The sequence below is a fragment of the Ornithodoros turicata genome, chromosome 6 (genome assembly GCF_037126465.1).
Source record: "Ornithodoros turicata isolate Travis chromosome 6, ASM3712646v1, whole genome shotgun sequence".
Taxonomy (NCBI): domain Eukaryota; kingdom Metazoa; phylum Arthropoda; class Arachnida; order Ixodida; family Argasidae; genus Ornithodoros; species Ornithodoros turicata.
Window position 1 is genome coordinate 9,153,597 of NC_088206.1, and position 27,957 is coordinate 9,181,553.

The window sequence follows — 27,957 nt, forward strand, 5'->3', positions numbered from 1 at the left end:
CGGATGCCGGGCGGCCCACTGCAGCAGTTGTACGCTTTGAAAGCTGCTGCAGAAGCATTTGGGACGTCTTGGAGCGGAGGGAGATCCGACCGCGCCGCTCCACCTGCGAAAGATCCTCCGCTCCTTGATACAGAACCTGTTGAAGGAGAGCCTTTCAATATCGTTGTCGGGTTTATCAGGGTCTCCGCGAAATGAAAGCGACGGATCAGCTGTGCTACTATGACGGCAGTAAGTTCTCTCCCACTGTATGCAAATTATTTTTGTCATATTTTGTATGTGATGTCGTGGTGATCTGAACACTGACATTATACTCGGGATATATTGAAAGTTATTGCATCCCTCTCCTCTTTGGTGGTCATCGGATCTATGACATAAATTGGGTCCCGAGCTTCCGGTTTTTATTTTAGGGCGAATTCGGCGTATGTGTTTCCGTGTTTAATTATTGTCATAAAATCGGCATTTTTCGGTGGTTTTTCCGACGTGTACGTGGGTTACCCTGCAGTTATCGGCGAATATAAATCACAACGTAGTTTTAAATTTTTAAGTTTGTTAAATTTAACGTGTCCAGCGAATCTTTCCTCGGGCACTCATCTCTGTTTCGTGCTTTTCGGTGGTTAATACCGAAAGCGCCGAACCCTACACATACATCAACATATTTAGGCTTTCACAAAATGTAATTCGCAGCCAAATACCGTGAATAGTGAGGGCAGCTGCTGTGGTGGTCCCGGATGCTGAATTCGTGAAAACAATCCATAATTCTTACGATTATATAAATAAATATTAATGTGTTTGTAGTTAAGCACAAACATTGGGATGTGTGACCAGCGCAAGGTCAGTCTCACAAAAAAATAATGCACTTTTCTTTATCTGCGCAACCCTGACATTCATAAGGTAACTGAAGCCAATTAGCTTAGTTCAAGGATGAGAAATTGGTTCTGAACGTCTGAATCGTTGACGTGTTTAAAACAGGTAGCGAAATAACAGACAACAATAAACGGAACTGCAGGTACATAGCTACGGAAGAAACGAGAAAGAATCTCTCAAAACCGTATAGCACTCCGTATATATAGCATATGGTATATAGTATATAGCATATAGTATATAGCAAACCGTAGAGCACTCAAGTCCGTATAGCATTCAAAACCTCTCTCAAAGCTCTCAAAACCGCATAGCACTCCGTATATATAGCATATAGTATATAACATAGTATATACAGCATATAGTATACAGCAAACCGTATAGCACTCAAGTCCGTATAGCATTCAATTTCATGAACTTCACCTTACTACTACGTCTTTTGTGCATGAAACGATCCGCTTGTAAAAACCCGATTGTACGTCGCCGATGTTGCAAATGTAATCGAGGAGTGACCGGGCAGCCTGACATACATTTTTCGACAAGTAAGCAGCATCGAAGAATTATAGTAGCGTTGCCGTACCGGATCCGGTGAGGCGCAGCTTCGGTACTGCGTCCGTGCCTACGGACAGGGACATTGCCCCAAACTCACGTGCCTGTGGGGAGACCAACGCCACGACCACGTCCCGGTGTATTTATTTTTTGACACAAAGTGAATGATGCAATCTGAGCAAGCCTTGCCTCGTGCGTCTTTCGTCCTCCGATGAAAGCGAGAGTGTGTCAGATTTACAAGCAAGTTCCTGCAGCTGTTGAGCGAGATAACATACCGCTTCGTCTGAGACACCTGGGAATGCCGTGCATCTTCTGCCGCTCCCTCAAACAATAGCAAACTTTACTACTGCTTACGCAAGAGAATAGCGGCTACATACTCCGTATGCGCGGAACGTGGGTTTGCGTCTAGCGCGCGCGCGCAGTGCGAAAATGCTATTTCCTTGCGTATTCAGTGCGATCGCGTTGGTGGTACTGCGTTGGTATGAGCGTTTGTGTTACTGCGCACGCGCAAAACATAAAGAGAGCTTCGCGCAGTGCGCAGAAACCACACCCTATCCCTTACGTACGCAAAGGCAATGGCGTACGATACACTAAAACCCGCTATTCTCGATGGATCGTAGCGTGTAGCCAGTCGAGTACCCCCGTAGATAATTTTTATCACGGTATCTTTGACTGGCGGTGCCAATGCTCTGAGCCCGAGCGCCAGAGCTCGAGGCACGTGCTCCGGAGTGCTCGAGAGTGATCGGAGGTTGTCAGACGAAGATGCCATTGTGACCGTAACAAAGTGGATAACGGAAACATGCAGGATCGGGAGTAGGAGGGGTGGGCGATCTATACGGGATCCCGTTGGGTTGCGGGCAAGTGTATGTTCAGAAAACATCCTGGTGCATCCAAACGCGTCTCGTGCTAGGGTACCAAAACAGGGGAACATTCCTTGAACGAGGCAAGATTGAAGAGCGAGTTTTAATCCCACGTGGGGAAGGTCTGGACTAGCGGGCTAGCGTTTGCGGACATTGCTCCGAAACGGTTGAGGTCTTCTTAAGACACAGATAGGCGATAACGATCTATCGGACGGTTAATGCTGCTATAGCTAATGCAGCGACCAAGTCATGTCACCGTACGACGGAGAGAAGCTGTTTGACTCAAGTCCGAAAGTTTGGAAAAAGCAAGGTATTCTATAGAACAGCAGAACTATCAAGCGGGGAGGCATTACATTACATTTCCTTGCCGATTCACTGGATTTTCTACCCTTCATGTTTTTTTTTAAGTCACTCATTGGTACACAGAAGAAATGAAAAAGCACGAAATGGAAGCAAAAATTGGAGCTATAGAGTATACGTTCACGAGGCTGCACATAGATTTAAGTTTTCTTACCATTAAGTGATCGACGTAGTGACAAAAAAAAAAAGAAAAGAAAAGGAAAAAAAAAAGAACAGGTATATAGTCTATTATTTAATGACAAAAAATCGGAGGAATGTCAAATTAATAACAAAAAGAGCTTGCAGAATACACCACACAGGTGCCGTGTTTGGTGTACCCACTAAAATATACGCAAAAAAATACATAGGACCACGCATAGGACAGACCACTAGGTGTGTTAACACTGTAGGTTAAAAGAGCATTGAGCGAACATGACGAGAAAATGCAATACACTTAGGCGAATTGAAGCGTTACTGATACAGTGATCCCCTAGAGCCTCTTGACATAACAATGCTTCTTATAGGATGCGAAGCGGTTCTTTTTTTTTTTTTTAGTGAAAGCAAAACTATTTATAGGTAGACCGGGCATGGTTGTTTCAAGAGGCTAAAGAGATAAGAGATAAAATGGACAGGGGATCAGTGGATCAGTAGCGCCTCACTTCACCTCGATAAGAAACAACAGTAAATTTTCTGTCTGGGAGATGCAGTGCAGGGATGAACAAAAGGAGAAATGTTCGGCTTTGGACGAAGAGAAGACGACGAGGGTCGTTATAAAGAACATGTCTACGGAATAAAGCTTGGGTGGTGGATTAGTTTGCGCGTATCCCAACACTGGGGTTTCTAATGATTTTTTATCGAATCGCCAGAGAACCCGGCTTTTAACTCTTTTCGATCTATCGGGTACATACGTAGAATAAGGAGCTTTGATGAGGCTGTGCTTCCAGAAAAGATTGTAGAACGCGTGCTGCCAAACAACGATAAAGCATCGGTTACTAAGTTTACTGCGTTAGTGTCGTTTTCCTTTTCTGTTTCCCGAGCACAGGAAAGCTTGTAGTGTGAGGTTCATTGGGTTTGCATCTAACTCCGCTATTTGTTATAGGTCGTTAACAACAACACCTCGAAGTGCGCTTTGATCGAGATACAAAAGGGAATGTACGGAACTCAACCGGGAGTCCACAACCGCTTGGGTGGGCCTCGATATTCCCGGTTGCGAAATCCCCGATCTGGAAATTCCCGTTGTCGAAACAAGGAAAATTAAAGAGAATGCTCGATTGCTTTGTAAGATGGTATATGCCGGGTTTAAAAACACGGTATCTCTCTTTAACCACCAAAATTCACGGGTTTTCGATGTCTGTCCAAGTCGTTTTAGCGAACCAAGACACGACGGAACACCACGTTGGTGAGTTTATTATTATTAGGTTAGTCCAAGTTTGGCGTTTGCATTTTTCTGTCTAGGTTAGTCTTAGTTCGCCGTTGGCAGTAGTTTCCCGCCCGCGACTGTGCATTTTATAGTCAAATAACGTTTATTTCCAGTAGTTTGTTTTGCAGCGGGGATTTCCAATCACTTTATTTCAAGGTACACCCCCAACCACCTGTACTTCGCAAACTATCCTGTGCTCTTTTGAAGAAGGTGTTCTTGCTGCTGCCGCCGCTGGAGCCGCGTGTACAATAGAACACGTCTTCAGGGAACGACGGGCATCTAGCCTAATCATATTCCAATTATGAAGAGAAGGTGCCCGCGTGAATGATAAAATAAGAACAGGAACAAGGTAACTTAGAAAACAAGGTGTAGGTTTACAAATACTTTCTTGTGGGACCTTCGACTGGCAGCCATCGATCGCTCCAGAGCGCTCTATCTTCGACTGGTCAAAACTGAGCCCTCTGACAATGTAGCTTTGGCAGTTGTTTTTCCCATCTTCTTTCTTCCTCCGGCTCGGAGCTCCCTGCCTTAAAGCCAGGGATGGGCAAATACTATTTAAAATATAAATGCATGTACTATTTATATCTCGCACTGTACATTCTCGAAAAATGTATTTATAAATAAATACTGTTTTGAGTATTTATTTGCTTAATAATTTGTAAATACATGTAACTACATCAAATGCGCATATTCCCAAATTTCGCACCTGCATGTATTGCATTTATATTGATATTTAAATTCCGTAATACAAAGTCATTTATTTCGAGATATTTAAATACCTATTTAAGCAAAGTATTTTGTATTTATATTTAAATACATCAATAATGTATTGATGCCCATCCCCGCGAGCATCGGTACCGTCAGTCGAGGGTATCGGTACCAAGAAACTCGATGTAAGGCCCATTTCCCCCTACCGTATTTTTCGTCCGTTTGCTTCAAAAATAGAACCAAATGGTTCCGTATCGCTCCGGGAAAAGCACGGAAAAGAAAAACGTTAGTGTGCAACCGGCCTAAGTGCACCGATGAACTCGATGACGCCCGGAGACGTTCATACGTCTAAATTTTGTTTGTTGTTGTTTGTTTGTTTGTAGAAACGAATTCAGTTGCGCGGCCAACGAAGAGAGAAAGGAAACAATCACAATTCCGTTATCTGGCATTTCGAGTGTCCGCGATGTAGATTAGCAAAGCTTCGCGCAAAGTTCTACAACACAGGCTGTTAAGCACGATAAGACGCGTCAATATCCACAAGAACACACAACAGGCCTACAATCAAATTTATGGGCACCTCTGTTGCCCTATACAGACTTATTGTCTTTCGCAGGACATATCTTGAGCAAGAAACGCGCAGCATGCATGTCTGCGTCTCAAACCGCTTACAAAGGCGAAGACTGCCATGAAACACTTGTCTTCCTTTGAGCATAAAAGGATTATGCAAGCGAGCTGGTGTAAACTTGACGTATGCGACATATCCCTGGGCTTGGGGTGAAGACAAGGGGACGAACAAACAAACCTGCCTTGTGTCGTACGTTTGTTTGTTCGTCGCGTTGTCTTTCACCCCAAGCTTAAGGCTATGTTACCTACAGTTTTGCTTCCGTTGCATCAAACTCGTTTCCGTTGTACTGCCGCTGCACCTGCCTGTTCCCGTTGAACTTGAAACAGTATACACAGGGTTAAACATACACGATGTTCCGCGCAGTACGTCACGCAACAAAGCACGCGTAATTCTTTTCGCTCCGGAACTGCGCGCGCGGCCTTGCGTATGGACGAGTTTGCGGAAACAGCTGGCGCGGGCGAATACCTAATACTTGAACAGCATTGAAAAGAAACCTGAAACGCTCGGCAGTCATTCAGAGGGACAGCCAGACAACCGACGTCGGCTGTTTGATACTTAAGCGAAGTGTGTATATACGCGCATTCCACTTGAATAGAACTTATATCATGTCCAAGGATGGAGACCAACTACCAAGTACAGGTGTGTATTTTGTGTAAACCTGTCTTTTCTTTTCCATTCTCCCATTTTTTTTTGTCATCGCCGTTGCTTTCCTGGCCAAAGAAATTATATATATTATATATATTCGGGGATGGTGACCCTACTGGAGCAGGTCAAGTTGCGTGATGAAGGCAGACAAAGGATAGGACTTGAAGATCCAAAACACAGCGCGAGAAGACACGACGGAAGAAGAGAGGACAGGACAGGCGCTGTCAGGAAAGGATAGGAAAGGATAGGACGGAGTAATACTCTCAGTACTGTGGAGACTCTCCACTCTGATGAAGAGAGGAATATTAATAAGTGTGCGAATCAACTGCGTTTTTTTTTTCTTCTATAATCCGTCCCTCTGTATTTATTTATTTCGGCATGTCGAAATATCACCAAGCCATCTATATTGTTCTCAAGAACGGCAGTGTATACGAAAAGTCAGCGAATATGCCAGTGCGTGCCAGTGCGAAAAGTAGCCAGTGAATATGTACGAATGACATTTTACAGGTTAAAACATCATTGTAAGGAAAGTTTTCATTTACTCACGCCGTGTTAGCGACCAAGGAATGAAGCCGCCACTGTTCGTTATTCCCTCACAGCAATACTTAGAACCCCTAAAAATAAAAATAATACCTGTAGAGAACAAGACCTTACTCTGAATTGCAGAGGCCGAACAAACAATTTGATAATTAAAGACAACATTTCAGCCTCGCCAGCGCCAGACGGCGGCTGGCGAAAAGTCAGGGAGCGGGACTCAAACAAAGTACCTCTCAGATTGTCGGTCAGGTGTGCGACGACTTCAGAAAATCCCAGAGTGCTTAGCTCCGCTTTGAACTGTGGGAACTTGTATTATAGGAAAGAAGGAGAAGGTTTCCAAACTGTTTCGATCCCTCCTCTCTTGACCCATTGTCCACGACGTGTTCTTCTAGGCCAACAAAAACGAAACGTGACGGACCATTCTCATTTCCCCCGTGACAGTAAGTGCCCAGCATGCAATGCGTGCGCAAGGGGCGCTGGGATTTCTTGAAATCGTCTGTTGAACTTCGCCGACATCGCGCTCTCGTCAAGGCTTATTCGTTAATGAAGACACGGACGCACATCCCACCCTCGTAACGCTAGGGGTAGGGGTTCCCAATTTTAATTAATTAATTCGTGCTGCAGCAGAGGAACTGACGCAGTTGCCTTCCAACCTTTTTTTCTCCTCCACTATCTCTACCGCCTGTGTGTTATAGGCCTTGTATTCGACCTCAAAAGGCACCTGTACGTCATTGAGCATTCCGACGGCTCCGGAAGGTCAATTCGTAGAGTGTCCACTTACACATGTCAATGTTGCGAGTTACAACCCGTACTCTTAAAAATGAACTTCACCGCATTGCACGATACTAGCCAACCATCACGTCGAAGGATATCGTTATCTGCCCTGATTTGTTGAAAACGGGAGGCGTACGCCTTTTTTTGTGAAAATTATGAACAATTATTTTTGTATTCTCTTAATCTGTCGTTGAGAGTTAAGAACTGACAGTTGTCCTATGTTTTCTGACTTGTCTTAATTGTTGCATGCGAAGATTGACACATAGCGACAGGTTCTTTTTTTTTTTTTTGCTTCGTCGTTACACGAGCTGCATAATGGCAGCTACGTCATAATACAGCAGTCTGACGTCATCTACAGGCGGTACACTACGGAAGACTTCGGCATCGTCGACGAACAACAGAACTCAAGAATGCACAGTAGCTGCGTTACCACATCATTAATGAAGGCCAAAATAAGAAATTACCCTACCTTCCGGGCACACTAGACATAAAAGCATGAGGAAGAGAGTCTTCAACGCGCACGGTACGTGTTGGGCCTGTAAAGTAACTATAAGCAACTGGCGACAAGACGTGGTAGACGAGCCAAATAGTTCGAGGTCTCTCAGTAGTGCAGTACACGTAGCCCGAATACATTCCACACGCATCAGAAAGCAAACGGCACGCGAATCTTGACGATAATGAGCAAAAGGTGTAGGAGAATGCAAACGAGAACACAGGATCCCAAGCAGCACAATGTACTGAAAGTCGAGTGCAATAGGGGTGGACGGTATGTGTCTTATCAATCTTCTTTAGTTGCACGAGCCTGTTCAAGGCCTTCCACCTACCCGTCCACCCCTATTGCACTCGGCTTTCAGTACATTGTGCTGCTTGGGATCGCCCTTTCAGTAAAAACACGCTACCGACCTTCCATCTTAGTTCGGCCATGAACTGACCAGCCAAAAAAAAAAAGGCAAGGAAAATGTGTACCCAGAAGGCTCCATATCCGATGTCTCCTTGTCAGCATTCACCCACGCAAGAAGCGAAACGGTATTTTTTTTTTTCTTTCTGGTGTTCAACTTGATGCGTGAAGGCTGATCGTCAAGAACCTTGGAAGATGCCTGTAGCAGATTCATAACTGTAGTTGTCGCAACGGGAAACAAAGCGGGGTCGTCGCACCGTTAGGGGAGAAGTCATTGTCAACTCGCTTGACACGTTCGGAGTAGAGGCTGAACTGCCTGACGGCGAATGCTAGGGCAATCATTTTCGGTATTTCTATTCAATTCAAGTCAATTCAGGGCTTAATTTTTTTTTCATTCACTGGTGGGTGGGGTCGAGGGGAAAAGCTGTAGTAGAGCAGCTTGATGTGCCCAGTGACCCTCACATGACCACTGAGCAGTGAATGTCACAAGAGAAGTCAGTGAGTGGAAGTCCGCGCAGGAGTGAATGCGACTTCGTACACGTGGAACATTGGTAGGTATACTGGTTCCATGCAGAGTGCATATGTAGAAGTTATCTTTATTAGAGTCAACCCGCTGCAAGTGATAATGCCCTTCATATCCAAAGCACATCAAGTGTTGGAACACAAGGCATATGAGCAATTTGAGCAAATGTCCTCAGTTTCTTTGTTGCTAACTAGCGTATAACTTTGTGACGATCATACTCCAATGGTGTGATAGCGTGGCCTGATGACAAACTGAGAATACATTGAACTGTCGTCGAATATTATGACGAGACGATTCCGATCAGTGGTCAGCATATGTTTTATGGTACCAAATAGAATGATTAACTTGCCAAATATTACTAAAGGGCAAGCGATTTGCTTCTTTCTAAGAGATTTTAACATTGCAGCTCGTTATGTCAATTAGGAACTTAAATACGCCACATAGACAGACTCACAAATAAAGCCTCACGACTGTGAGCCTTGTCCTGTCCACTTCCTTCGCGTGTTCTCTCCTTCCATCAAGCTCAAGATATGCCACCGTCGTCAGCAAATCACCTTCAGATTGAGTTTGATAAAGGTAACACCTCACCTCAAGGTAGAAGGAAAAAAAAAAGATAAAGACGGAGAGAAATCTGACACACCATAAGCAGGCGTTGATTTCAAGAGCGTGTGATAACGCCGTATCGCGCTCTTTCATGTGACGATACCTGCATTGAATACCTTTGATAACAACACTGCAGTGCAGAGTGTGGCTATAAGCAGAATTGATATCATGTAGGCTTTTCTTCTGTGCAGTGTTAGACGTAGCAGAGTGCGAATAGAAGTGGATTAAGGGGGCGCGCGATACTCCACAGCCTTAAAGCCCCTGGATTGGACTTTACACACAGCTCGATGCGATTTCTCATACGCCTTAAAAAATCGCATCACGTGCTTCGTTCACTTTTGCGATAACTCACAAAATAAAGATGCCTCAAACGAGAATTCTAATCTCATCAAGCACTAGAAAAGTCTATATAAACTCAATCAATACGTCCTAAAAATATTTCGTCTATACGACGAACCATACAGCTCCCACACAATTTCTTGTCCGCTGTGGTTAGCTGAAAGGACTCGGTAATATATTTCCGATTCATGCCATATAGTCACATAATACAGGGTTCGTCACGGAATCCTCCTGTCGCATGTGGTAGAAAAAAAAAATACACAGGGTGCTTTTGATTATTTGAATTCTTTATACCGTATAAGCGCCGCGAAGCAACCTTGGCTATGTGCGGCGTACAGACGTGGTCAGACGAAGAAACGACAACAGGAAGGAGCGCCGGACGAGGTGCGGGGGTTTAAGTGTGCTTCCTGGGCCGACTTCCAAGTGAATTGATGCCAACATTCGTCGCCTCTCAGTCTTCAGCACGACATTGGCCATGATGGATGCATCACATGCCGCTGATGAATTGGAGGGTGCATCACTATGAGACAAACTCGACGTCATAAAATCATTCAAATCGTATGACACGGTCCATGGGCTAGTGTTCGCTATCCTTGTGAGTTGTGACTGAGCCGGCATCAGTATGTCCTAACGGGGGTCACGATTTCCCGAAATGCGCCATCATGGTTCTGATGACATAATCTTTAACTCCGAACTGTAGCAGAAGCTGCCCTTGTTTCTATCTGTCATTGCGTAACCGCAGCGATTTCGCGGAATGTGAGCTCACAATATGGCTCGAAAACACGTGGAACCCCGGGTCGTGAGAAATATGCGCGCACGTGTGTGTGTGTGTGGCATGTGCTGTCAACGTGGTGTGGTGCTGCAGGTACGGGGATTACCAGAATTTCGACGGTATTACCGTCACATAGAATGGCTTACAGCGTGCAAACGCTCAGCGGGAGCAATATTGCAGTCAAAGTAACTGCGATGGCTCCACGTGTATGTTTTTTTTACCCTTCATTTCTTCCTATTTTATTCGACTGAATAAAATACCACGTTCGCACTCAATAACCGCGGCATCTTTCTAGAAGAAGCATTACGTATTGCTTCACCAAATATGTTGCTATGTTTTATTTGCGCCGTTATTAACGTGTGGGAGGTGGTGGGTTCGAATCTTACCTCCGGTTGTGCTGTTTGAGGTCTTCCCTGGCTTTTCCGAAGACTTTCCAGATGAATGTCGGCACAGTTCCCCCTGAAGTCGGCCCAGGAAGCATACTAACCCCTCTGTCCCCCACTCCTTCCTTGCTGTCCTCTCTCCATCTGTCCGCTCTCTACGCCTGTACGCTGCTCATAGCCACCGTTGCTTCGCGGCGATAAGACGGAATAAACAAAAATAACGTGTGGGTCTGTCATTACAAGCGACATCCCTCGGAAAAAGTGTGTGTGTGTGTGTGTGTGTGTGTGTGTGTGTGTGTGTGTGTGTGTGTGTGTGTGTGTGTGTGTGTGTGTGTGTGTGTGTGTGTGTGTGTGTGTGTGTGTGTGTGTGTGTGTGTGTGTGAGAGAAAGAGAGAGAGAGAAAGGCCAAGAGGGTGAAGCGAAATGGTTCCACTTTTGATTAACTTTTTATTTTTGTCAGGAAGCTATGTTATTTATCTCCTTGTCGGCTCCCAACGTTATGCATGCAACTTGCCAAAATTATCACCACATGGTTTCCAAGAGCATTTTCTGAACCGGTTCAGTCTGGTTCTGTGCTGGAAATCTACGCTTTCAAGGCAACTGATCGCGCAGTTTGCGGTGACACGTGAAAGGCGATATGGGGTTACCCTACGTACGCATAACATTACATGTGGGAGTCTATAGACGAGGGCTAGACGTTGCTGATAACGCCTCTGCGTCATTTGTAGTGAGGTTAACTGCTGGAGATTATCATCACGCATTTAGAACTGGTTCATTCAAAGTGTGCTGCCAGCCGACTCCGGTTAGTGCGAAGAGTGAGTCGGACGGAAGCCCGTAGAGCAAACCCAGCAGGAACTTTTTTTTTTCTCTCTCTCTCTCTTTCATATCTATGAAAAGGCTACCGAGGTCCTCACGACCAAGATGTATTTGGTTGCTTCGATACTTTTTCTAAGCCTGGCGCGGTGCTTCTGCGGGTTTCCGAAGCTACTCTCGCTGTTTTTGTGGGTCTTCCGCTTATACCGAATTGACCGGCTCATATCGAATTTTGTTTCTAGCCCTGCTGACTTCGTTATAACGAAGGCACGCTGTGTTTTAAGTTCTTTCGTTTAACCTTATAAAGCGGAATCTTGGTCCTTTTCTCTTATATGCACGGATAATAGCCGATCCTCGTCTCGCATACCAGCCGAAATATGCGAGTCTCACAACAATGGGGCGGTGGACACCGCCGTCCTGACTCCTCTTCGTTGCGAGTGCACGGCTAAAAAATCCGTAATTCCGTGGTTTTATTCACAAGTGACTGCTAGCTCTGTTGCCGGCAAATGTGCCGTAGCCTAGTTATTGCGAAAAATTCGTTTGGAGTGCACACTGCACAGCTCCCGTCGGCGAAAACGAAAAGAATGCACAGCGAAAAGAATGACACTTACATTAAAGCGATATTAAACTGCGAAAGCACAGTCCGGAGTCGGAACGTTAGAGTGCAGCATATAGCAACAGAGTTAGCAGTCACTTGTGCAGTAAAATTACGTACTTAAAAAAAAAAAAAAAGGTGCTTGTCAAATGTGCTTGTCGCCGGTGCTGTTCCGCTTTGCTGCCGGTGCGGCTGTCTGACATTTTTGTCGCATTCACGATTGAATTTATAATCGATGGAAGTTTTTTTTTTTTTTTGCATAAAAACATTTTTTTTTTACGATTTCTAAGTTGTGAATGTTAACTTGCATTCCGGTTTGTGTTGTAAGTACGATTCGGGTCGTGGCAACAGCGTACCTTTGCATTAGTCCGTCCGTCCGTCCGTCTTTGAGATAGAGATAGTGCCTCTTGAGTTGGGGTTTGCTCGGCGGTGCATTCACGCAGTTGATACGGAAGGCGAGCACGCAAACCCTCAAATTACTCTCAGGTTGCCAGTGAAGTTGAAGATACGCACATTCCTCGGGTCAAGTGAATGAAAACAGTAGCGTTATCCTCGCAGTGCCTATTGGCAGATACCCCAAAGCGGGTCAATGCACCTAAACTTTCAAGTACTGTTAGCGGTAATGTGAGGTGCAGCACGGGAAAGCGCTGCAAATCCGATAGTAGCGAGCCCTAGTGGTCATAGACGTCTGTTTCTGATAGTGACAACAGTTCTAGTCTCAGCTCCAAGCCGGTGGTGTTGTTCACCGCTAAATTAATATGTGCTCAGAGTTGCTGTTTATTGGAGTGCAGACTGTCGTGACGGATAGTCTCGGGCCCTTAGAAGTCGGCCTAGGACGCACATTCCTCAGGGCGTCAGTCGTGACGTTGCCCACATATGTGAGGCCGACAACGGCGAGCCCTTTCACCATCACCACCACCACCACCTCGGGCCATTTCAACCTTACCACAGTTCAATTCGCACCATGAATGTTGGACTTCACATCATACAATTATACATGCGAAATTAGTCATTTTAAATTGACCCTATAGCTGCCACCTACGCAGTAACTTTTTTACAACTTAAAGGGGTATTTTTGTAACTCAACACTTCTTATTCTACATGTTCAGAGGTATAATAACAGTTTTGAAAAAGGAGTCTCCAAAACACTAATCTGAAACAGTGTTTTATGTGGAGTACATTCACCTAAAGTGGTGCAATGTGTGTTTTCAAATGGCGCTTTTTGTGGAATGCACTATTTAGAAGGGCGTTCTATAAAACATGTATGATATGAAACATACAACACGGAGGTTTGAGTTTGATTTTGGATTTTCTGGCGCAAAGATATCACACCACGAAGGTGTACGTGTGTCACCTACATTGTAGCATTGTACGGTCAAGGCTTGAGCTCGCTTCTGTTGCGATGCATGAGATCGAGAACATGCGACTTGTTCGCATTGTTTACGACTAGTACTTTGAGCGTAGATATTGCTACGGTTAAGCACATATCTTATCAATGCTTGATTTGAGTATGCTCTATAGCCGCAGGTGTATGCGGGATGCTTTGTTTTTGTACCGAGTTGTAAATAGCAGTGTAGCTTGCCCTTTTACTTGCCTCTCATGCGTAACAGACGTGTTGCGACGTTTAGTCCAACAAATCAGTTGATGGCTTTACCATCGTGAAGGTTACATACTTTGCCTAATTCCGTTCCTTCTGATATTGACTTTTTTTTTTTCTGCTCTAAGCATGTTTTTTTCTTTTGTTTAACCTAATAGTCCTAAAAATGACAATTTAAGCGTTGTCTTGATGTTTGGTGAGTGCGATATTCCAAGGCGCTTATGTTGTTATATGTGCACTCACAAATAAAATCAATACAAATACGAATACAAATAGGACAAGAACATTTACAATCTAAAGATGTAAAAAAATAACTGTGTAAGCTCTTATTTTTAAGCGATGAGAGAGGTCATCCAATATTCGGCTTGCTACTCCTTAAAATAACTTCACCAGGACGAAACAAATGCACGCACGCACGTACACACACACACACACACACACACACACACACACACACACACACACACACACACACACACAATCACAATCACAAACGCAACAAAATGGAAATTCGCCGAAGCACACTTGTCACAGGTCCCGCATGTATACTGCGTAGGCTTCTTGTTAAAGTGTATCGAGTGGCGAAGGAGCTCTAAATACTTTCAGTACGAATAATTGCAAGCGATACCTAAATGGAATTAATTTTTGTCCTGTTCTAGTCCCTTCTCTTCGAGTATACCGCAGCAACGGCAGGATAACTTCATTCTTCATTTCGATTCTCACTAGGGAGCAGGCTATATGAGCTATGAGTGAACCTTTCGTGACGATTTGCCAAATGCAACGCAATCTGACGTACGAGGAAATTGAAACCTGCATCTATTTCTACGACATGCCAAAACTGTTTGAGGTGCCGCGACGTGACCTTCGCCGCATTTATCCCTTCCAAACGATATTACTTCTCAGCCGAAGTCGCAAGGTTGAAGACACATTAAATCCTCAAATCAACATTAGTTACGCAACATACTAATATTAATTATACTCTAAAAAGAGGCGGTGGTAGGTGTGGTGCGGCTTGCCGTTGCCCAATGAAAACATAACTTATCACTGGAGCGCGGATTTTCGTGCAAATGCATGTTTTTCTCTCGAAACCCAAGCAGCACAACATCTTGGCCCAATATTGGACCAAGATCGGACCAATATTGGGCCAGTATTGCAAATATTGGACATAATTAGGCATTAATTGTCATATAGTTCGAGAGGTTTACGAAACCGCGAGTTCATGCAGTAAAGCGACTCTTTCACCTTGGGAAAAGACGTCCACTGCGATTTCGAGAGGAAAAAAAATTAGGTACCTGTATGCGCGATCAAGGTGAACGCGTCCAATTATACCACAATTGCCCTGGACGCCCAAGCAGCCGAATGAATGCCTCTCGAGCGTAACTCATTTTCGACGCAAATGTTGGTTGCGCAATGCACACACTTGCCAACGCGCGCACACACACATAATGCCCACATTTGTTGTTGGGTGCATGGGTGGCAATTAGCGTCCTGTGACACCTACACCCAGGTTTCGGAGGACGCCAAATTGTGGGCCATTTCTGTTTTGAACGACCGTGACCCAGATATTGCCCTACTCGTAAAAACTCACCGTGGCAAGTTTACAACGCCCAAGCTGTCATTCGCCGACAGTAAACAAACTGTGTCCGCAAATAAATGGAGATAATCATGTGTTTATGAAAACCGAGACGCGTGCGTGTGGGACCGCAATTAGTGCAGTTCACGGTCGCATTGGCATGTCGAGAAAGGTTTTTAGGGGAGCGGAATGCGTTCATAATTACGGTTCAAAAAAAAAAAAAATAATAATAAAGAAATAAGATGCGGTAAGAGAAGCGCGTCATTCCTTTGAAGTGGCTGACTTTCACATTCCTAAGAGTGGATTCGACAGCTTCCTTTAACGTGTTGTGTTCGTTGCGTGCCTTCCGTTCCTGTCGCATATCAGATTCTTATCTATTTCTGGGCCGCTATGAGTTGGCTTCCAAATTTGCTTGCAGATATGCTCAGGGTTCCTCCGTTTTGTGACGTTAATAATAAGAGGTTAATATAAAAAAAAGGCTCTCTTTGGGCATTGTGCCCAGCGCGTTTAAAGGCGGCAACTTTATAGTGCCGTCACGTGGTCACAGGGTGTCATGTGATGATTGGCCCTATAAGGTCACGGACGGACCTACACGGTGTTTGGCCCCATAAAGCTATCGTTTCACACGGGCGATTGGATGAAGCACACGACATCGCTATGCCCACGTGGCGAAGGAGTGACAGGAGACATCTATATGCAGGCACTTTGCATCTAGGTGGCGCTGGCAGAAGCCGCAGGATATGGTGCCTAAAGTCACTGGATTGGGGAAAGTAGTGCCATGCTTTCCCTTTCCCGCCTCGACCCTGGAACAACAATGGCGGCTGTTGCATGTGTTGGTATGCTACGGCCGCCATTGTTGTTCCAAGGTCGCGGCGGCAAAGATCAGAGGTTGGCGGTACTTACCCAATCCAGTGACTTTAAGGGTGCCTGAATACTAGCTCCCTCTGAGCTATAGAGGGAGCTAGTATTGATGCATCCTAACGCAGGAAAGACTTGCGACAGTTTCGTTTTTAATGTGTAATACTCTATCTATCATATAGTCAATATTACATACACTTCATCGCAGACACAGTGGTTGCTGCCGACGTTCCCACCGGTCACAAAGAAGAGCCTGAACGAGGACGGTTCGCAAACAGAGCAGAATCCGTCCTGTACTGCATCGGTTCTGCTGTTGGCATAGGAGACATATGGAGGTTTCCAATACTCGTCTACCAGAATGGAGGAGGTAAGGGCATGAGAAGGAACACAGAAGAACTCCGAAAGCCACTCTGTTCCTTCATCCGCATCCTCCAGGGTGCTCTAGATGGACGGATGCATCAACAATACCTTATTACTTTCAGGCGCATTCTTCTTGGCGTACATTGTGATTATGGTGCTGGTTGCCATCCCGTTGTACACCATGGAAATAGCCTTTGGACAATTCTCAAGCTTAGGGCCGATGGCAGTCTGGAAATGTCTTCCAGTAGGACGAGGTAAGGTCGTCGACAACCCAGACGCAATTAGACTTCTTTTTCTTCTTTCTTCCCTTGTTATAGGTTATAGGTTAGGTTTTGAGAGGTTAGCCTAGACGGGCTGGCCACTTTGAGACTGATCATAGCGAAGCACCGTATGTCCTACACTTTTTTTTTTTTAGTTTCGGGAGCAGTCTTACGTGCTACACAACACAACCAGTCTTTTTTTTTTTTTTTTTTTTTTGACGTAGAACGTTGTGGCGCTAGGGCTTGGTGACGTGATAAATCAATTAAATGAGTGCGATTAACATATTTTCTTTAGTAATTATTTATTTCATTTAAAACCACCAAAGTTAATTATACGTCCAAAACCTCGAGGACCACTCCAATGGAGAACTAGATTTTTTCTAAAATTTTGCGGTAGCTCCGACACATGCGGTGTACAGACGTGGGAGATGGAGAGACTATAAAACGGAGAACGGGAAAAGAACAAAGGACGGGAGGCGGAAGGGTTACTATTTATCCTGGGCCGTCTTCGGTAGGGAACAGTGCGGTCAACCGTGAGGAATATCTGCCGGAATACGCAGGGAAAGTCCGAGACTGCATAACCGATGGTGGCGTTCCAACCCACCACGTCCAACTCTTTTGCACGTCCTATTGGAACTGCCGCAACACCAAGTTGTCAAGGAAATGTCCCCAACCATGACCTTACACCGAGATGTAGCCACAACATCTTCTATTGAAGACAGCATAAATGGACCAGTTACAAACACCGTACTGCTCTTGTCCCACAACATCTTGATGAGTTTAGCAAGGCTGATACCGTCTCGTTCTTTATCCCTCGGTAACAGGTATCGGCGTTGCCATGGTGGTGCTATCACTCCTGGTTGCTGTGTATTACAACGTAGTATTGTGCTACTCTCTGTACTACCTGGCACAGTCTTTTCGATCTGAGCTGCCATGGTCAGGGTGCTACGATTGGTGGGGTGCCGACCCCGAAACCTGCTACGTCCGTAAGCCTGGACAGGTAATGAAGCGGAAAATTGTTATTTCAATATGAACCTCGAATGTGGTCGTGCTTTCTGTTTTGTGGTCCGAATCAAAGTGTAATTTAAAAGACTGCAACATCCAGTGATACGTTATTGGTTAGTTATCAATAGGAGACCTTTTAGAAAAGCAAGCGCCAGGCGCGTAAGGGCTGATGCAGTGCTGAAGAAGTGCTGATGAAGGGCTGAGGGCTGATGAGGGCGAGCAGGCTGTGGCGCGTAAGGGCTGATGGGAAGTTAGAGGGCGTCAGAGCATTACGAGACGACCAGAGACGGAGGAAGAAGAAGAACAACCACAACATTCCCGGTGTGCGCAGCAGCAGCGCCAGCCGGGGTGGTGGTGGTGGTGGTGTGATGTTATAAGGAAGAGGAGAGAGGTCTGCCTGCTCAGACAAGGTGGCAAGTTTCACTCCTTTGTGGAAGGGGAATAGGAGAAAGGGGAGTAAAAGAGAAAGGATAGAGGGTCAGAAATTAAAATAAATGAGAAATTAGAAATATAGAGAGAAAGAAATTAGTAAGAAGGAAGGGAGAGAGAAGGAAAGCGTTCACGACAGAGGGAGACAGCCGGGGTAAATTATAACCGAAGCAGACGACGGAGCAGTGTCCCTCAAAGTTCCCATGCTGCTTTGCGCCGCGCGCATCGCTTTGTCAAATCGCCTACTGAGGGATGTGAAAGAAATATGGACAGTTTCGGAGTTCGCTTTGGGGTGAGAAGCCACTTGGCCTACGCCACCTCGAGTAAACAAAGCCTGATCGCTTAAACGACGTGACGTGGTCATGAAGAGTCCACCAATCACAACGTGCGTTTGGCCACCGTTGCTATGGAGACGTGCCGCCACCAGCGGCATGAGCAGCCACAGAAAGCCTCCGTTTGAAATCGTCAACAGCGATTGGCTGAAGCAGACGGCGTCGCGACACTATACATGTCCACGTGGCGTCAGAGTGAGAGAGGGCATTAAAGGGGCTTTGAAGCGCACAAAATGTTTCTACAAATCAAAGGCGCCGTCATCTTGACAGTAATACAAAAGGAAAGGGACTCACCCGTTGCATCGTTGGGGGTTTTATGCGCGAACGAAACCTCCAATTTACGCTTTCCCTCTTCTTTCTTTCTCAAACCATCACCTGCGATCATTGGACAAAATCGCTTGAGGAAACCAATGGCAGGCCGCTCCGCACTGCCGCGCTTCTTGAGAAGTAGGAAAGCGTTAATTGGCGATTTCGTTCGCGCGTAAATCAGGAACGACGCAACGGGTGGGTCCCGTTACTTCTGTATCACTGTCAAGGTAACGTCACCTTTCATTACACGAGGAGAGAAATTTATCTGAACTTTTCGAGATTCATATCAAGCGATAAATGCAACGCTCCTTTTTCGCAACTGCTTATGCACATGCGCTGTGACGCCAATTACCTTGGGTGCGCCGGACAAGGTTATCTCCGTGTTCAATAGATGGCGCTGGATGGGAACGACAGGAATGGGGACCATGGTCCCCATTCCTGTCGTTCCCATCCAGCGCGGTGTCGTTCCCAGCGCGGTGTCGTTCCCATCCAGCGCGGTGTCCCCACTGCAGTGGGGACACCGCGCGAACTCCTCGACCCCACTCCAAAACAGGTTTTGGTCCTTTATGCTACCCACGTGGGTCTGTTTTGGTGCGCGCCGTGGGTGGATCGCTGGAGAGCCGCTACACTCTTAAAGATGAACTTCACCACATAGCACGCTCCTAGCCAAGCATAATCTCCAATGATATCGTTATCTGCCCTGATTTGTTGAAAACGGGAGGGATACGCCTTTTTTGTGACAATTATGAACAGCATAAGTGTCACAAAAAGGCGTACGCCTCCCGTTTTCAGCAAATCACGGCAGATAACGATATCATTCGAGATTATGGTTGGCTAGGAGCGTGCTATGCGGTGAAGTTCATTTCTAAGAGTGTAGGACACGACGCGAATGTGAATTCGCCACGAGCTCCTGCGTGAAGGTAAATAGAGTAGATTTACGCGTAAGGTGTGTCTGCCTAGTATGGGCAACATGCTGCACGTGCCGCGGGGTAGGACCGCGGCCTCCGCGAAGGCCAGGCCTGACATTTATCTGAAATGTCGGCCTTCCAAAACGGTTTTCAAGTGCCGTCGCGTGTCGTTCGGCAGCGTGCCAACTCAAAAAAAGTAACGATAACGCTGGTTCTGGCGCGAGCTCAACATTGGGAGGCGTCAAGCATGCGAGTGTCTATATGCTCACGCTTTTTACAATGCAAAGTGGATTGATATAAATAATTCGCACGCTTATTCGAATTGCAAGGGAGCGTGGTCACTTACTCTGTCCTTTTTTCGTAACTGGCGTGTGTCTTATATTTGTAGGTCCGCTGTAGAGATGTCCCTGAAATGCTTCTCAAAAACTCCACTGCCGCCATGATCTCTTCGGCATCTCCAGACGCCGTGTGGCTCTCGACTACCAATGTGGCGAATTTCTCGGTTCCGAAAGATCTCTACTACGCCGCCTTAGCAAACTGTACAAATGCCACACAAACAGCGTCGGAACAGTTCTGGGAGTAAGTACTGAACTTATCAGACACAGATTATGTGTCTTGAGTTTCCATAAGTTTCACTAGTATGTCGTATAGAGTCTGACTTTTACGGGACAAATGTTTTTCCCAGACTCCGGAAGGAAAAATTGGGTGCTCTTTCTAAACATGTAATTCGGTGTGGAATCAATGTGGAATCGGTATGAAATCGGGTGCATTCGGCTGTTATCGGGTTATATTTTGCGTCAAGCCGGCCGCCCGCAGTTGTTTGTTTGTTTGTTTGTTGTTTGCGCATTTGTCAAACACACATACCTCACGGTAGTCGTAACATCAGTCGCATGTTTTAATATCAAGTACGCTTCGCATTCTTTATTGTTCCACTCAGATAATATTTACATGAGACATGCATACAAATGGCTACTATAAGTAGTGCACATGATACTTGGTAGAGCCAGATAGTACCTGATTGGAATTCGGGGAGAAAGGAGGTTTGGAAGAAACTGGTCCCAACGATTTGGGAAGGAATAACCGGGAGGAACCAGGCATAACCCGAAAAAGTCAGGCCCTACGTATACAGGGTGTCCAATGACAGGATGCCCATTTAATTGTTAAAAAACATGTTTCGCTTCATAAACAAACTACTTGGGACACACTTACAAAGGTTTTTGCGACACATTATGGCAGTCTGCCTTCGTGTCGCGCATTAATTGAGATAATTCTGCTAATTGAACTCGCCAAATTAAAATATAGCAAAGCTAGTATTTCTCTTCATGAATTCAGAAGCCCATGGCCATAACACACTATTCCAATGAAAATCACGCGGATCTTCACAAGATTTCTGCCAAAATTTTACATCCGAAAATTCGTCGCATCACGAAACACGCTCGGTGAAATTTGCGTTTGCCGAACTCTTGGTTCCCCCTTTATTGAGGCGAAGTGCACTCTTAAAAATGAACTTCACCTCATAGCACGCTCCTACCCAACCATCATCTCGAATGATATCGTTATCTTCCCCGATTTGTTGAGAACGGGAGGCGTACGCCTTTTTTGTGACGCTTATGCTGTTCATAATTGTCACAAAAAAGGCGTACGCCTCCCGTTATCAACAAATCGGGGCAGATAACGATATCATTCCTAATGATGGTTGGGTAGGAGCGCGCTATGCGGTGAAGTTCATTTTTAAGAGTGTGAAAAAAGCGACACAGTTTTATTCCGATCGAGGGCCTCGTCGTGCAACCCGTCATTATCAGTGGCTGGCGGCTGACGACATACACGTTGATAAGGGCGATGTGAATGCGGCGTGGTTTGTCTTCTTACACAGGAGGGTGGGTACTTGGACGGAGCCAACAGTTCCGCAAACGTAAATAGAGAGTTTTAAGTGCATCGTGCGCCATCGCCTTTACGTACGTAAGACATATACCGTTGGTGGTTCTTCACACGCGCAAAACATAAAAAGAGCTTCGCGCATTGCGCACAACCACCACGTTATCCCTTGCGTACGCAAAGGCGATAGCGTACGATGCACTAAAGCTCTGTAATATCGGCGAGCGCGCTTCGTCCAGTGACGGATTTTCGGCTGTCAAATTGTTGTAGAAATCTTGCGAAAATGCCCGTGATTTTGATTGGAATAGCGTGTCATGGTCATAGGTTTCCGAATTCACGAAGAAAAATGCTACCTTTGCTTGGCTAACTTGCGAGTTCAATTAACACGAATGCAAACTGCTGTAATGTATGTCAAAGAACCTTTATGAATGCATCCAAGGAAGGTTTCAAATTTTTACGTAGGGAATCATATGTTTAAGAATTAAATGACATTCTCTCGTTGGACACCCTGTATACATATGATAGCTACAAGGGTGTGGGCTGCAATCGCGACGAGTATCGGCTTCGTTGTTACGTATCGACAACTCAAACTACACTTCTCAATTTCTTTTTTTTTTTTTTTAGAGTCTGCAACCGTATTTTTGCCTTACACTACAGAGCGCTAATTATGTTCTTTCCTCGTATTTCAGAAAATACGTATTAAATTTGTCTTCCAACATTGACGAAGTTGGCTACCTCAAATGGGACCTGTGTCTCTGCTTGTTTGTGAGCTGGGTTATCGTATTTTTCTGCCTCATAAGGGGAGTAACTTCATCCGGAAAGGTACGACTTCCTCCTTTACTACCGTTTGCATTCTAGCGACTTGGCATAATCGTAACCTGACACGATCGTTGCTTTCAGGTCGTATATTTCACGGCAACATTTCCGTACGTTGTCCTAACGATTCTTCTTGTCAAAGGCGTCACGCTGTCCGGTGCATCCGAAGGGATACAATACTTCTTGGTGCCGGATTTTAGTATGTTAACAGATATAAATGTGAGTACACCGTCGTAGTGCTGCAGCAGTAAGGCTGTTTATTTTGCTGGAAAAGACTGCGAGCAGCTTTGATCAATGCTCAACAATAATTGTGGAATATGTTTTTGTCGCCTGAAATAGTCGCAGCTTCATTTTCAATCCTGACGTACCGGCAGTTGTAGGGACGCTCTCTAGCGGTATCTCAGGCTTGATTTGCGGCATTCCTGTCGCTCACCGTCGGATACAGTGTGTTCGAACTGAACAGGAGGAACCAACGGAGTCATGTATCCGAGTCTCCACTATCTCTTTTCAATTTGTCTATAGTTAATTACATTAGAATAATTAACTAGCTTTTAAAATATTGGTTCAAGAACCGAGCTGCGTCAACAGGAATGCTGCAGAGCGCCCTTGAGAAACACTAGACCGAGGTGCCAACTCGACGGCGCAGTCGCAGGAGCGTTGTCACATGCGTCTTTCTCTCTCTCTCTCTCTCTCTTTCGCATTTTGCTGCGCTGGCCGCTACGATTAATGCACCAACCACGACCTATTACTATACTAGAGACCTGGACATCCGCAAAGCTCCCAGCACCGGGGTAGTAGTTCTGGCAATCGCCGCTTCGCTATGGGATTTGGCGCTAGTTAGCATTATTTGTTACCACGTGATTTGCCAAAACCGCGGCAATGTATGGTGGGCTTCGTTGACAACGACGCAGAGGTACGGAAGAGAGTAACGCGTGCTTAGCAACAGCCTGTATAGCCCTGTGTAGCAGACGAACGACGGCGGCAATGGTGATAATAGTGTATATGTCATTTCCTCTGCAAAATAATGCTATGTGGCGCTTGCGGCGGCCACTAGCCTGACTAACCCATGACCTGGCTCTCCCATGGGCGATTGTCATTTGTCCAGGTCTCTAGTACAGAGTACGTCGTGGCACGAACTAACCTACTTTGATCAGTAGCCACGGTTACATGAATACGACAGCAGCGTATCACATCGAGTTTTCGCACCTCCTCGCCTATCCCGACCGGTTGATTGGTTGATGTGGCCCTGTCGAAGAGGAGATTTGTTGCGATAGGTCGATACGATACGCTTTTATCGCGTTCATGTGAACGCAGCTACTGCCGGCACTTATTACGGCTGCAATCAACAAATATGAGAAGAAAGTTAACGGAGTTGCGTCAGAATACAAGGCACAGGGAAAGACTGCTCTAGGTGAACGCGACAATGGACCTCTACCCGTCTGTAAACAAATGACGTCATAGTGTTCGACAGCGCCACCAATTTGGTAGAGTTGAACTACGCTCAAAGCTAGGGGCGAACAAGGTCGCGCACGAAATCCACGGTCTTGAGGGGATTACGATGGTCCCTGAGAGGGACGCGACATTCGGTCCTACTTTTCTTTCAGTCGGAGGCAGCGAACAAGTGCCCATTCGTGGAACCCAGCCCTCCTCTTCCGATTTGTTTCGGTTTCAGCCTGTCTACCAACGTCATGATGACGTTTCTCGGGTAGAGGTCTATTCCTAGTCGTTCGCTGAAGCTACTCGTCTTGATATCGAACGATATAGTCATAAACGATAGTCCCAAATGATGGTCATTAACCCGTAAGCCCATACATAGACAATGACGCACTTAAAGTGAACGACCGATGTTATTGCAGTTATGGCGTAGAGCGGCCGAACAAGTCTTCTATTCGCTCGGCGTTTCCTGGGGAGGCCTCATCATGTGCGGGAGCTATAACAAGTTCAGGAATAGGTCTATCTACATGTGAGTACAAGTAACTGTTAATAACAGAACGAAAGTTTACTGCTAACGTCGAATCGCTGAAGACGCAAGCTATACGAAGTTTCGCTTTGTGTCTTACAGTGACGTATCCATCGTTGTCGTGGCGGATTTGATAACAAGCTTCCTGGGCGGCATAGCAATCTTCGCTGTGCTTGGTCACATGTCTATGGAGTTGGGTGCTCCCATTGAAGGTGTTGCCAAAGCAGGTACTTGTTTTCTTCTTTCTAAGGAACAGCACACCGGAAATAGTTTGGCCGACCACTCCGAAGAAATATAACAGGAAAATGTACGCAGGTCCTCGTATACGGTTGATGCTCCTGAAGGCTAACTAAGTTTTAAGTAACAGTTAAGTAACTTATTATGAACTCTGATACCAAACACTTTTTTATATATACTTTAAGGACAAGGGTTGGCGTTCGTGGTCTACCCAGAAGCCCTTGCGACATTTTGGTGTCCGCAGCTGTGGTCCGTCATCTTCTTTGTCATGCTGTATCTTCTGGGCATCGACAGTGAGGTAACGACACTGGCCGACTGATTGATTGCATTTTCTTATCACCTCATATAATTTACGTTATATTTATCAGTTTATTTATTTGTGAAAACGTTTTAGACAACATTATGTTATCTGTCTCCGCAGTTTCCACTTCTGCAAACGGTGCTCACTGTGCTTTCCGACACGTTTCCAAAACTGGAGAGGCACCGCTCTCTGATGGCATTCATTTCTTGTACTGGATGTTTCCTTATCGGACTTACGTGTGTTACTCAGGTAACCCTTGTGTTGCTTATTATCTGACACGCTATGTATAGGCTTAAATTACTACATAGGATAAGTGGATTATATAAATAGGGATCTCACAGGCGGTTGTAGCGAACATACCATGATATTGTGACGGTCAGCTGAGTGAATTAAGTAATTGTGCACGCGATAACGGCGGTTTTGTTATTTTACAGGGAGGTCAATACGTCCTGAACCTACTGGACACATACAGTGCTGGAGTTTCGCTCATGTTCATTGCTCTCTGTGAAGTGATAGCCGTTATGTGGATTTATGGTAAGCTATCGAAGGATAGAGGATGTCCAGTGATGGCGCGCTTGTCTTGAAAGCCCGTGCCATGTCTTTTGCTTCTCAGGTGTGAGGAACTTTTCCAACGACATCAAGTTCATGCTGGGAAGCAGTCCACCGTGGTTGTTCAAGATTAGCTGGGCTGTCGTTTCGCCCCTTGTTCTATGTGTAAGTATGAACCAGGTCACTCGAAAAGCACACCATCCATCAGGCATCTTCAAAGCACACATCGAAGCATCCATCAGGCACGAAAGCACATCCTCCAAGCAGCTCATCCCAGGTTATCCCAGATAAACGTAAAAGACAAGTTATTTGCATCGATGTGAACCTACACTGAAAGTTTCACCGCGAAGAGTGTAATGGAAGAGGGGAGGAAATGGGCACCAATGAGTTCTCTCCAAGGGCGAAATAGGGGAAAGAGGGAAAGTGGGGAGCTCCGCAGATGGCCGACCTACACTCTTAGAAATGAACTTCACCACATAGCACGCTCCTAGCCAACCATCATCCCGAATGAGAACGTTCTCGCCCCTGATTTGCTGAAAACGGGAGGAGGAGCCTATTTTGTGGCCATTATGCACGGCACAAAATAGGCTCCTCCTCCCGTTTTCAACAAATCTAGGGCGAGAACGTTGTCATTCGGGGTGATGGTTGGCTAGGAGCGTGCTATGTGGTGAAGTTCATTTTTAAGAGTGTACTTGCATAGCGTGTACGTGAGGAAGAGGCGTGGGAGAGGAACGCTGGCACGTGACCAACTTGGAGAGGACGTCACTGGGGGGTCATGCGAGTTGATGAGGAGCTTCTCCTGCGGATTCCGCCGTGGGTCCGCTATCGGCTCTCACGTCAAAATGTGCACAACTCTAGAAATACGTCGATTTCGAGCGAGAAGTCTCGAAAAGAGTCGTTTGGAGTCACGTTTTGCTGCCAGACATATTCATGTCAACGAAGTCAGAAAGCAAACTTTCCCTTTCATATGGGTGGCAGCAGAAAATATCGACGCATGTGCACTCCTCCGCTTTTCGAAGCAGCTTAAATAACGCACTTTGATTGTTAGTTCTCCATGTTGTGTGCTAAATTGTATTTAAAAAGGAAACTGTCGAGTATTTTGCTGTATTTTTGCTGTATCGAGTATTTTTAAAGGTGAGGATGATTATTTAATTAGTGAGCCGCTCACTACTCAGTTCATGGCCGATGTCCCAAGGGTCTTTACCAAAAAGAAATTTCTTCGATAGCGCCACCTGTTCACGAATTATTCAGCCGGGGGATTTTCGTGAAACACCCTGTATACTGTCGTGTTATCATTTATGGGCATTTAATTAAAGTCAGGCTCCGGCTACGGTGACGGGATTAAAACGCCATCTGGGAGAGAACGGTGAGGAGGTGGTACTGTAACGGACGGTACGGGACACTCTCAACGAAATCGCTTTAAAAAAAACTATTTTGCGCTAAGATATTACGCACGTGCACGGGTTTACAACGTTGCGTTTTCTTCTGCAGGTGATAACCGCTTATGGTGTCGTCCAGTCAGGGCCGGTCATGTACAACAACAATGAGCCCTACCCAGAATGGGCGAACTATTTTGGCTGGTTCATAGCCGCTTTGTCTATGGTACAGATACCTTTGTGGGCTGTCGTGGCAATGTACAGACGTCGAAAGGTAACCCTCTTGCTGTGCATATCATAACTGCCGTTTCCAACGAATCAGTTGGGAGAACGGCGTCATTCGAGAGGTGATGGTTGGTTAGGAGAATGTAATGCGGTGAAGTTATGTTTTAAGAGCATATAATGTGTTAAGTGTCCGTCCCCTCGAAGCAGTTGCTTCGTGACTTTATGCAGTAACCACCATTGCCTGAACATCAGACGGCTTTATCATGAAGTTGCTGTTAATCCACTGTTGAGAGAGAGAGAGAGAGAGAGAGAAAAAAGAAGACGATGAAGAATGGTTCGCCCGTTTGTCCTTCCCTTTTCAGAATCTCACAAGTGCATTTCAGCCGACGACAAGTTGGGGACCAGCAGAGCCTAAACAATTCTACGAATACCGTGCACTTCGATGGTCACCTGAGAACAATAACCTGCGCGACCTCCATCTCTATACGACGACCAATGGACTGCACTAGGATGAACATGACCAACGTTTACATGACCAACATTGGATGGTGGACACTCGACGTCATCATCGTCATTTCTTTTTCTGCTGTGCAGAAAATCTACTTATCAATTAATCACTCGAGCATCAGCTTCGCCGAAGCGGAAACACTGACCATCTCATATGCCCTCATTTGTGTCAATTGTGCAAAAAATAAAATGTCACTCACACATGATAATGTATAACGATGGCTCGTGTTCAATGAAAC

At 45.6% G+C, this 27,957-nt stretch overlaps 2 protein-coding genes across 2 annotated transcripts in view; one reads left to right on the top strand and one right to left on the bottom strand.

Moving 5' to 3' along the window:
• Positions 1–27,957, bottom strand: part of LOC135399018 (sodium- and chloride-dependent glycine transporter 2-like) — a 78,736-nt gene that overhangs the window by 34,010 nt on the left and 16,769 nt on the right. The window lies entirely within an intron of this gene.
• Positions 45–27,919, top strand: LOC135399017 (sodium-dependent proline transporter-like). The gene is made up of 15 exons (XM_064630642.1): positions 45–228; positions 16,478–16,636; positions 16,752–16,883; positions 17,714–17,889; positions 20,261–20,451; positions 22,437–22,569; positions 22,648–22,782; positions 24,420–24,526; positions 24,626–24,750; positions 24,946–25,058; positions 25,182–25,310; positions 25,496–25,595; positions 25,675–25,775; positions 27,102–27,260; positions 27,574–27,919. The coding sequence occupies exons 1-15, from the start codon at positions 192–194 to the stop codon at positions 27,718–27,720; spliced, it is 1,944 nt and encodes a 647-aa protein (XP_064486712.1). The 5' UTR covers positions 45–191; the 3' UTR covers positions 27,721–27,919.

Coding starts and splice junctions, on each gene's coding strand:
- LOC135399017 (XM_064630642.1), top strand. CDS start 192: ATGAAAGCGACGGATCAGCTGTGCTACTATGACGGCA. Junction 22,570..22,647: donor GAGTAACTTCATCCGGAAAG/GTACGACTTCCT, acceptor CGTTGCTTTCAG/GTCGTATATTTCACGGCAAC. Junction 25,776..27,101: donor TTTCGCCCCTTGTTCTATGT/GTAAGTATGAAC, acceptor TTTCTTCTGCAG/GTGATAACCGCTTATGGTGT.